Source organism: Dendropsophus ebraccatus, chromosome 12 (assembly GCF_027789765.1).
Source record: "Dendropsophus ebraccatus isolate aDenEbr1 chromosome 12, aDenEbr1.pat, whole genome shotgun sequence".
Classification (NCBI taxonomy): domain Eukaryota; kingdom Metazoa; phylum Chordata; class Amphibia; order Anura; family Hylidae; genus Dendropsophus; species Dendropsophus ebraccatus.
Genome location: NC_091465.1, coordinates 21,977,571 through 21,989,878, shown reverse-complemented (window position 1 = coordinate 21,989,878; position 12,308 = coordinate 21,977,571). Strand labels below are relative to the sequence as shown.

Sequence of the window (12,308 nt, the reverse complement as noted above, 5' to 3'; positions counted from 1 at the left end):
TACACTGTCACTCACCCACATGCACAAGCTCTAAATGTGCACATAGGCAAACTGCTGAGCCTGGAGATGCTGCGCTATCGGAGTAGTAGAGACAGAGGCTTTTAGGAACCTCATGGCAGTGGCTGTCCCTTGGTGCTCTTTCCCCAGCCACAACTACTTTTCACTGTGTGCAGTCCCAGCTTTACACCAGCACGTGTCAGAAAACATCACCTGTGCCCTGACCAACGTGGTCAGTGACAAGGTCCACCTAATCACGGACATGTGAATAAGTGCTAGCGGGCAGGGACACTATATCTCCCTGATGGCACATTGCATCAACTTGGTTGAGGCTGGGACAGAGTTTGACCATGGTTCCTCTCATGTGCTGCCCACACCGAGGCTTGCGGGGCCTACCTCGGTCGCAGTCTCTTATGGTTTGTACACCTATTTCTCCTCCTCCTCTTCCTCCTCCTCTCTATTACCCTCCATGAGCACGTCACCTCCATTTAGTAGCGCTAGGTGCATCAGCACTGCGGTGGGGAAGCGCCAACAGGCGTGTTGAAACTGCTGAGCTTAGGCGACAAGAGGCACACCACCCAGGAGCTGTTGCAGGGCATCACGGTGCAGACCGATCTTTGGCTCGCGCCGCGTAACCTCAAACCAGGCATGGTTGTGTGTGGCAGCGGGTGGAACCTGGTGGAGGCTCTGCAACTCGGCAGCCTCTCACATGTGCCATGCCTGGCCCACGTGTTCAACCTAGTGGTGCAGCAGTTTCTTAAAAATTACCCGAATTTGGTTCATTTGCTAAACAAGGTGCGACACATCTGTGCGCATTTCCGCAAGTCAACCACAGATAATGCCACCCTTAGGGCAGTGCAAAGGCGCTTGCAACTGCCAGCGCACCAACTGCTGTGCGATGTGCCCATGAGGTGGAATTCAACCTTCCAGATGGTAGCCAGGGTTTACCTTCAATGCAGAGCTATTGTGGAATGCGAGATGTCAACCTCGGCAAGAAGTCAGTCAGGTCAGTCAACTTCCTCAAATCTACAATGAGGAGTGGACGTGGATGTCTGTTATCATTCAGGTACTGGGCTCCTTTGAGGAGTCAACACAGATGGTCAGCGGCGATGCCGCCATCATCAGCCTCACCATCCCACTGATGTGTCTGCTTCAAACCTCCCTGCTCAGCCCAAAGTCTGAGACTTTGCCTTTGTCTCAGGAGATGGGGGAACAACATCTGCCACTAGATAGCCAGCCCACCCTCACGTCTGTTTCTCAGCACGAAGTAGAGGTGGAGGAGGAGCAGACTGCTGCCACGACTGAAGAGGGTACCCATGCTCAATACTTAGCTGCAAAGCGTTTATGGCCTGAAGATGAGGAATTGGTGGAGGAACAGGAGGAAATTGAGAGTCAGCCTATGGAGGAGAGGGAATTCTTGCATGTTGGGATGCTGGCGCACATGGCTGACTTTATGTTAGGCTGTCTTTCCCATGACCCTTGTGTTAAATTTTTTTTTGACAACACACATTACTGGGTTCACCCTCCTGGACCCTTGGTTCAAGAAGAACTTTTCCACTCTCATTGCTGCCGAGGAACGCAGTATGAGAGTGAATAAATATCAACAGGCCCTGGTGCAGAAGCTGAAAATTTACTTCCCATCTGACACAAACAACGCCAGAGGACGTAGTTCTGTGGGCCAAAAAGTGGGGGAGAGGAGGGGTGGAGCAGGCAGCTTGTCAAGGGGCAGGGGAACACTCTCCAAGTCCTTTGACAGTTTCATGGCAACCCAGCAAGACTATGTCACCCATCCCCAGTCTAGACAGAGTAGGGGGGAGGCCTTCAGAAAGATGGTGAGGGAGTACCTTGCTGACCATACCACCGTCCTTCCCGATCACTCTGCTACATACCGTAAAACTATTGGGTTGCAAAGCTGGATATGTGGCCCGAACTAGCGTTTTACGCCTTGGAGGTGCTAGGCTGCCCTGCCGCTAGTGTGTTGTCAGAGCGGGTCTTCAGAGCAGCTGGTGGCATCATCACTGATAAGCGCATCCACCTGTCAACTGATAGCGCTGACAGGGTGACGTTTATAAAAATGAACAAAGCCTGGATTTCACCTGAAATCAACTGTCCACCCGGGGAATGCAGCTCAAAATACTAATTCTTCGTATATCCTCTCCTCTTCCTCCTTCTCCTTCAATTCTCAGCCAACAGCCAATTCTTGTTCTGCCATGCTGTGTCTGGCATAATTCTTGGGAGGCTCTCCAGCTACCGCTTCTACCTGGGTCACTCTGTCATCACCGCCATGCTGTGTCTGGCATAATTTTTGGGAGGCTTACCTGCTACAGCTTCTACCTTGGTCACTCTGTCCTCACTGCCTTGCTGTGTCTGGCATAATTTTTTGGGGGGCTCACTTACTACCTCACTTTTAATGGTTCTCTGTGTCCTCACTGCCATGCTGTGTCTGGCATAATTTTTGGGAGGCTCACTTGCTACCTCACTTTTAATGGTTCTCTGTGTCCTCACTGCCATGCTGTGTTAGGCCTAATTTTTGTGATGTTAAACGCCTGCCTTATCTACCTTGTTCACTGAGTTCTCACCGCCATACTGTGTCAGGCATAATTTTTGGGAGGTTCCACGTCTGCCTCACCTAAAGGCCGGTAAAGGCCACTTCACTTTTTTATTTTCAATTTCAATGTTCAAAGCACGCTGCAGACTCTCTAGCTTCTTCTCAAAACTTATGGGGCCTCAGGGTACACCGCTATTGAAACCCGAGCAGTGTGAACAATTTGATCTTGTGGAGAGAACATAAAAACTTCATGCAAATGTTGTCTTTGGTGGGATTTGAACCCCGAACCCCAGCGCTGCAAGGTTACAGTGCTAACCACTGAGCCACTCAAATTCAAACTCAAATTTAAATTCAAACTTAAATTCAAACTCAAATTCAAACTGAAAATCAAACTCAAAATCAAATCAGCGGTGTGGAAAAGTGGTGAGTGACATGATACACGGAAAAATACCCCAACTGCTAAAGTAGCCAGAGGGTGTCATGCCCCAGCCCAGGTTATTATAGTAACTTAAAAAGATAAGTTATGAAGGGGGGAGGAGGGGAGCAGTCATCTTGTCAGTCACTGGCAGGGGGAACACTCTTCAAGGCCTTTGACCTACAAAGTGCCCTTCAGGCCTTTGACCGTGGTTGCATGTGCCTTGCCCATCTTGGTCTGGGTCAGCACTATTGTCTTGAGGTTGACCACCAGGCTGTTGCCCAGAATTTGGAGTAATGGTGCAATTAGGCAGCCTCAGAGGCATCAATACATGCTGCCCCTGTTGTTTCCTGTCCATTTCCGTGGTGTTCGTGGTGTCCAGCTAAGGTATTGGGTGGTTCACATGCTACCTCTGTTTTAATGATTCCCTGTGTTTTCATTGCCATGCTGTGTCCGGTTAAATTTTGGGGTGGTTCATATGCTACCTCTGTTTTAATGGCTCCCTGTGTTCTCACCGCCATGCTGTTGCCCAGAATTTGGCATAATGGTGCGATTAGGCAGCCTCAGAGGCATCAATGCATGCTGCCCCTGCTGTTTCCTGTCCATTTCTGTGGTGTTTCCATCATTTTCTGAGATTGACAGGTTTTCCCACAACCTTCCCTGTGCCGAGCATGGGTCCCTTGAAAAAATGTTCAAGTTTCCTATTGACTTCAATGGGGTTCGTTACTCGAAACAAGCACCTGAGGATTGGGAAATATTTGTCTCGAGTAACGAGTACTCGAGCATTTTAGTACTCACTCATCACTAGTCAACAGTCATTAAGTAAGAATGAGTTTACTTCACTTCCTGTTTGGGGATTGAGGAGGGAAAAGATAGGGAAGGGGGGGCAGATAGTTTATTGAAGCATATTACAAGGTTATATAACTTTGTAAAGTGTTTCAATTACTGGGAAAAAGCTTTTCAATGGAGTACCCCTTTAAGCTAAGTGCACCAGCTAAGTTTCTACTGCAACTTACTAACATGTCCCTAGAGGGTCTCCTGGACAACTAGCTCTCCCACTAAGTAGACCTGTAATTCCTATTAGTTTGTCACTCTGTGCTCACATAGAAAACTGAAAAAAATTGCACAATTATTTAGAAGTATACCAAAGTCCTTTATTTACATATGCATAATTTACAAAAACTTATAAAAACTAGAGAATTTCATGGGAAATGACACAAATAACACAAGGCCAGAGGGGGAGAAAGATATCAGTGTGGTAAATCAATATAAAATTAGAAATTATAAGTGCTGCAATATTATGATAATATTGATATATGATAATAATATCATAATATTGCAGCACTTATAAATTCTAATTTTATATTGATTTACCACACTGAGATCTTTCTCCCCCTCTGGCCTTGTGTTATTTGTGTCATTTCCCATGAAATTCCCTAGTTTTTATAAATTTTTGTAAATTATGCATATGTAAAAAAAAGGACTTTGTTATACTTCTAAATAATTGTGCAATTTTTTTCGGTTTTCTATATGGTTTTGTTGCACTGTATGTCGTTTAGGCAGGACTTTCTTTTGGGTTGTCTGTGCTCACATAATAGTTCAGCAGATGTCCTTTACCATGAATTCACCACAGACGCGGCGAACGTTGCACAATGGCTAGAGTAGGGACACATGTGTATCAGAAGACCTGCACGAGGTACATGAGATGATATGGTTTGATGAAATTATATACTAACTTTTGATGTTGGTTTTTAATGCAGCTGAACAAGTTTTAGTATCAACCATGGGCGCGATGTGCAGCCATTTCTGTTCCCAAGGCTTGTGCATTTTATGTATTCTGTCCCTTTTCTTTGTGGTTTTGCACTCCTCCCAGTAAGACCCACATGTGGCCAATTAGCGGGAAGTAATGTGCATGGTAACTACCTCCTCTATCCCAGTCTAGCTGGGAGCACATGGAGTGGGCTTTTAGATCTGTTAAAGGAGTTATCCAGTGCTACAAAAAGATGGCCTTTTTCTTCCAGAGACAGCTCCACTCTTGTCTCCAGCTTGGGCGGGGTTTTGCTGCTCAGTTCTTTTGAAGTTAATGGAGCTTAATTGCAAACTGCACCTGAACTGGAGAAAAGAGTTGTGTTGTCTGTGAAAGAAAGTGGCCATGTTTTTGTAGGATTGGATAACCCCTTTAACACCAGATTTTGGCTGCCAGCCATTGCCTCTGCTGGCTGTGCCAGGGGAGTGGTGCGGCTCTGTCTCTGAGGGCTTGGTTCTGTGACACTTTGGTCGCTGGACCACTGGGCTGCTCCCCCCCTGTGGGCACTGGCTTTGTGGTTGTCGTCGATTAACGCTTCACCATGACTAGAGTAGGGACTCATGTGGATCAGAAGAGTTGCACGTGGTACATGTGGCAATATGGTTTGATCAAATTATATACTAACTTCTGATTATGGTTTTTAATGTAGCTGAACAAACTTTAGTATCAACCATGGATGTGATGTGCAGCCATTTCAATGTTCACAGAGTGTAAACCTGCCTGGGATAAACACATATCTATCCTAAGATAATAAAAAAAAAGAAATACTAAAAGGGCAGACTAGATGGACCAGGTGGTCTTTTTCTGCCGACCATCTTATATGTTTCTAACAAATAAAAGTGCTATGGCTCTAAGAAGACAAGTAGGAAAAAAATAAATTAACCTTTAGAGGACCGGGCCAGTTTAAATTTTTACTTTTCCGCTTTTTCCTCTTGAAAGGCCATAGCATTTGCATTTTTTCACCAAGAAACCCACATGAGCCCTTATTTTTTGCACCACTAATTGTACCTTGCAATGACAGGCTGAATTTATGCCTAAAGTACACTGCAAAACCAAATGGGTCTATGTGAGGTGTCATTTTTTGCGCCATGATCTGTTCCTTCTGTCAGTACCTTGATTGCACATATGTGACTTTTTGATCGCTTTTTATAAAATGTTTCTGGATTTGATGCAACCAAAAATGCGCAATTTAGCAATTGGTCCCATAACAACTATAATAGTGAATATAAGCATGATAATTTCATTGAATTTTGTGTTCCCACAGGCCAAACTTATAAGCGGCAGCATATCACAGTAAAAATGATTGATTCTATTGGACCTGCAGAACGGCAATGAAAATCTGAAAATGGTTTGTAGGATGCCAATAGTTGTCCCAATGAGCCAAGAACCAATGACCAGCTGGATACAAACAATCCTTCACATAATTGTATTATATAACAAAGGATGACATATGGCGTTATATCGATCATACGCCATGACTGCCAACGTACAGCATTCTGCACAGCCTAGTAACAAAAAACCATTCATCTGCATGGCGCATCCATAGAAAGTGATGGTCCTGTGTTGAGAAAGAAAGTGGATCAAAAATGTTGGGACCACATCTAACAGGAAGCCTATTTCCAAAATTGAGAAATTGGTAAGAAAAAAATACATAGGCATGTGAAGATTAGGGCTGAATCTATGTAAAAGAATGATAGACAAGTGAGCCAGCAGCAAAGTCATAAAGCTACAGAGAAAGATCACAAATAGGAAATACTGGAGTTGAGGAGAAGTGGAAAATCCAACCAGGATAAATTGATTGATTCTTGTATATTTTCTTCTCTCCATGTTATTGATTGTGATAAAACAAACACTGTATGCCCTATGAAAATTTTCAAAATTAGATCAGTCCTATAACATCTTATCCTATCCTATCAATCTTTATAAACTAAAACCAGCAAGCACACATTTATAAACTAAATGTAACACAATAAGTCCTAATATATTGTTAATAGGAAACTAGATATATTCTAAGTAGGATCTCTTCAAGATACCTGATACGATCAATATTGATGTAATTGTTCATGTAAACCATGAAAGAAAATTATACACTACTCACCACACTGCAATCCTTAGAATAATAATAAAATAACAGATAAAATAAAATAAGGTTACTTGTTTTACTTGATGATCCCCAGCTATGTGGAGACACAGTGGCAGAATCCTATTTATATCTTCTATAGTTATACACGTGACAATGGATCTAGTCATTAATAGACTAACAAAGGATAACAACAGAATCATTTTTATAATTTTATGTTGAACCTCACTAACTCACACTCTAGGGTTAAATTTGTTGGTCAGTTATAATTGTTTTTAAAATGAAAATACATTTTTTTCATTGTAAAGTAGAAGGCCTAAAAATTATATCACAGAATGATTCTGTAACTTTTAGTTTATTTCATTTTAATAAAAAAAATAATAGAGGGAAAGATGACGGATTTGGTTGGTTAGCTTTTAATTTTGTTCAGAAATTTCTCTGACTCAGAATATATTAGAATTAGTTGTGGGTGAAGGAGCCACGAGAGCAGGGACTCCTGTCAAAGGCAGGAGTCCCTGCTTCTGTACTATAATAGGCTAGGTTTAGGGTCCTTTTACACAGCAAGATTATCTGACAGATCTTTGAAGCCAAAGCCAGGAACAGACTATATACAAAGAACAGGTCTTAAAGGAAAGACTAAGATTTCTCCTCTTTTCAAATCCATTCCTGGCTTTGGCCTCAAAAATCTGTCAGATAAATCTCTCTTTGTGCAAAAGGACCGTCACATAGATCAAATTCACTGGGCAACCTAGTGAATGTGCTGAACCTCCCAGAGGTAAGTGGTAATACTGTATGCATACTAAGAAATACCAGAGAGCCACAGTGTGTATGCCGACATTGTGCTTCAAATTTTTCAGCCATCTACTTCTGTACATACTCAAGAACTATATTTTTGTTCTCCACCCTATTACCCTTAGTTACTTTAGTTCAGGTTTTCACTGTTTGTCGGCCAAGGCCGATGTATTTAATTGGAAACTGAATAATGGTACCTTGACTTACCTGATACTTTGGGCCATACTGGGGCTAACAACAAGCCCTGGCACACAGACTACCCCACCAGCCCACATTACAATACCCAACCCCCCCACCAACTGTACTGTAGTAACTGTAGTAACATGGCCTACCACTCTCAAAATGTAAATATTAATATAAGTAGACCATCAAAAATAAAGGGAAAAGGGGGAAACATAGAAAAACTTACTCATGAGGTCAGAGACAAGAATATTTTAACAATTAATGGATATATACCTTAAAGTAACCCTCCGGTTGTGGTGGTCATTTTTGTTACAGCACTGTGCATGTCATCTTTCTAATATATTTTAGTTTTTAAGTTTGTGCTGAAATAAGGTTTCTGAGCGCCCATTCTCTCCACTCCCCACTGTATCTAACTATACCTCATACGAGAGAGCTCCAGCTGTGTTCCTATAGCTCCTGTCTTAAGCGCGAGAGCCAGTATAATGTAAGTCTATGGGGCACCATGCTGCACTATAGTCATTTTTCAATAATCTATGAAAGTAGACTTTAGGAAATGGACGTCTCTGATCATTTCTCCACTTTAGGAATATTTTTTTAGTGTTCATCCTCTTCCATTCTGTGATGCCTTCTAGTGTTTACTCTTCTCTCTTCTGTGCATGCCTCCCCCGATGTTACACTGCTTAGATGCAGTCATACAGAATGCAGAACTATTTTATGTGGTGACACATAGGTGACATCCTCTCTGGCTGTAAATATGTTCTTCCCTTTGTTTCTGTATTTGGACCACAATGTCATGACAACTTCTCAACTTCTCTTGCAGACCACGGTAAGAGATATTGGCTCCTCACACCTGAAGTCGTACCACTGTCCACAACCCTCACATCCTATAATAGTGCCAATTCTTTGCCTGATGCTGCCCCATATGTCTCTATAACTGTACCTACAGTACTGCCCAATATCCCCAAACACTCTATTCTTTAGCTATAATAGAGCCTGGGATGAGACAGAGATCACATTGAAGCAAATTTAGAAAATTATGGAGTCAAGCCAACGCATATAATTAATTCAGACCCCAAATCAGACCAAAAATTCCCCCATTCACTGATCCCGATATATTAGTATCTGGTGGTTTCAAGTACCCTTGGAGGTGGTGGGTACAAGGGTAGCAATGAAAAACAAAATATTTTTACATAACACCAGAATTCAAGTCTAATATACTTAATATAAAAAACTCCCTCCATGGGCAAAAATAGAAAAGGTATCAGCCTTTGGTCTTCTTGGAGTGCAATGTGGGCACTAGTGATGAGCGAATACTGTTCGATCGAATAGATATTCGATCGAATAGTGAGATATTCGAATATTCGATATCCGTACGAATATCCCACGAATATTCGATAAATATTCGATAAGCGTTCAAATGCCCCAGCTCCCGGTTTTACCCTCCAAATGGTCAAATAGATGTTTTTCACTAATCAAATACTTGTTCCCATAGACTTTAATGCAATCAAATATTCGATCGAATATTCGCAGGATATTCGTACGAATATCGAATATTCGAATATCTCACTATTCGCTCATCACTAGTGGGCACAAAGCAGAACCTTGGGGCACACAGCACAGACAACAGTAAGCCAGGTCTGTATAACCCAGCACTGACTTACTGTAGTGTGTAGCAAAGATGCCACTGATCTGCACCAGGGTCAATCGGCTAAAAGTAAGACAGGGATATGTAAATTTTAGTAAGTGGTAGTGTAAGGTGCCACATAAGCTAAGCAATGCTGGTCACATACAGTACATAGCCCTATGCAAACTGACTAGAACTCTGTAAAATCAGTGCTACATCTTTGGTTTCACTGACAGTACATCTGTATCGTACCTAACATGGAAATGAAAAGGATATAATATACTGTAAGTGCCGACATAATAAACCATGAGGTCTTTTCTGTCATCAATCTTCTATGTTAGCCATGCTAGCAGCAGTTTTGTAATATTTAAAATTTTAAATATATTTGTGTAGAAAAAGAACACCCTATTATACCTGGTATTGTACGACTTGGCAAAGCAAACCCCAGCAGAGGTTTTATATAACAGCAATATAATATGGTATCTCATGGAATACAGCACCGTTTCAATTCAATTGGACAGAAAAAAAACTCTGTTACAAACCTACTTCTTTGTATTGCCACAGCGGCTGATTCCTCTCTGTTAAGGCAATGGAGGTGGGCAGTTTCGGACTGGGGTCTATGGGGCCCACCGGAGAAAATTACCCTGAGGGCCCACCCATGAAGAACCAGTGAGAAATGACATGTCAGTCAGTGTTAATGCAGATTCTAAAGCTAGGGGCCCAGCAGAGGATCCACCGGTCCTCTGTGGGCCAGTCCGATGCTGGAGGTTGGATCCGGTTGCCATGGCTACAACTAGTCAGCTAATTAGCAGCCAGGTTCTGTCTTTGGGTTACCTATATACTGATTAAAACTATGCTATTGCATTGCATTGATGTTAGATTGGTACTCTGCTAGTAAATTCTGCTTAAGGCAGACTCAATTAACAGAGCTACTATGGCTGGTGCAAAAGCCTAGTAAAGGCCTCCGGCTGCCATAGTAACCAATCTGCATTTATTATAATTAAATGACTGAAATCAGGAAGATCACTGATGTCAGTCATTTGTGGTGAGTGCTGTCTGCTGATAGCAGCCGTTACTCACTAAGTGTGATATGAGCTCAGCCCCCGAATTAGCACCATACTGCCCCACTGATGCTGTGTTGTACTTTTTTTTTTCTAAAGTGCTATTTTAATTTCACATATCTTTTTAACTGCATTTTTTACATCTTTATTTCTTAAAGTATATATAAAAGGGTTCAGCAAAGGGGCAAAAATAGTATATATGAGAGACAAAAACTTCTCCTCACCCACGCCATAACTTGACTTTGGTCTCAAGTACATAATAGAGCCTGACCCATAGAACATAGATACAACTATGAGGTGGGAGGTACAAGTGGAGAAAGCTTTTTTCCTTGACCCTGCAGAATGGTGCTTGATTATTGTCGAGATGATATTTGTATATGAAATTACTGTCAGAATAAAAGGTCCCACAACAACAATAATAGTAAATATAAGCATGATAATTTCATTGAATTTTGTGTTCCCACAGGCCAAACTTATAAGCGGCAGCATATCACAGTAAAAATGATTGATTCTATTGGACCTGCAGAACGGCAATGAAAATATGAATATGGTTTGTAGGAAACCAATCGTTGTCCCAATGAGCCAAGAACCAATGACCAGCTGGATACAAACAATCCTTCTCATAATTGTATTATATAACAAAGGATGACATATGGCGTTATATCGATCATACGCCATGACTGCCAGCATACAGCATTCTGCACAACCTAGTAATAAAAATCCATTCATCTGCATGGCACATCCATAGAAAGTGATGGTCCTATGTTGAGAAAGAAAGTGGATCAAAAATGTTGGGACCACATCTAACAGGAAGCCTATCTCCAAAATTGAGAAATTGGCAAGAAAAAAATACATAGGCATGTGAAGATTAGGGCTGAATCTATATAAAAGAATAATAGACATGTGAGCCAGCAGCGAAGTCATAAAGCTACAGAGAAAGATGACAAATAGGAAATATTGGAGTTGAGGAGATGTAGAAAATCCAACCAGGATAAATTGACTGATTCTTGTATAATTTCTTTTCTCCATGTTATTGATTGTATCAAAATAAACACGGCAGCGCCTGTGGAAATTTTTGAAATCAGATTAGTCATATAACAATCAACCTTTACAAAATAAAACCAACAAACACACATTTATAAATGAAAAGGAACATATAATATATTGTTAATAGTAAACTAGATATATTCTAAATCAAATCATTTCAAAAGATATGTGATAACATTTTCAATACGAATGAGAGTCCATATAAACTATGAAAGAAAGTGATACAGTACTCACCACTAATGTTAAGTGCACAACTTAACATTATTTTGGTTCTGCAATGTTGGTCCGAACCTAAATGTTTTGCATTTGACTTCTGGCAACTGGAGAGGTTGGATGCAACCTATGGCTCTATCCATATTTTCAAGGACTTCCTAGGACAGCTTCCAACTTCTCCATCCACCCGGAGTCAAATGCCAAGCATAGGTTAGGACCAATGTTGCAGAACCCAAACATTCAGCAAGTTAGATAAACACTACTCACCACATTAAACTCTAGAATATTTTGATATATATATATTTTTTTTAAAGCAAGCTAGTTGGATAACGGCAACGGCCATTTTACAAATAAAAATAGTTTCTGTGTGATAAAGCAGAACTTATATTTTAAAGTTATATTGTATTTTCTGTGTATGATGGGGGAGATGGCACTCTGTATAGCATTTGTTGCGCAAGGTACGGTAAAGTCCAAATAGTACCAATAGGAAGAATCCCGCCACTCACCAGATTAAGTAATGTTTATTCAGTGCAAAACATCA

General features: G+C 41.5%; 1 protein-coding gene across 1 annotated transcript; it reads right to left on the bottom strand.

Moving 5' to 3' along the window:
* Window positions 1–10,600: 10,600 nt before the first annotated feature.
* On the bottom strand, window positions 10,601–11,242 carry LOC138768649 (olfactory receptor 10AG1-like). Its single transcript, XM_069946603.1, has one exon. The coding sequence runs from the start codon at window positions 11,240–11,242 to the stop codon at window positions 10,601–10,603; it is 642 nt and encodes a 213-aa protein (XP_069802704.1).
* Window positions 11,243–12,308: the final 1,066 nt, after the last annotated feature.

What these genes read in the sequence shown, in the direction of transcription:
- LOC138768649 (XM_069946603.1), bottom strand. Translation starts at nt 11,242, where the DNA reads ATGCAGATGAATGGATTTTTATTACTAGGTTGTGCAGAATGCTGTATG.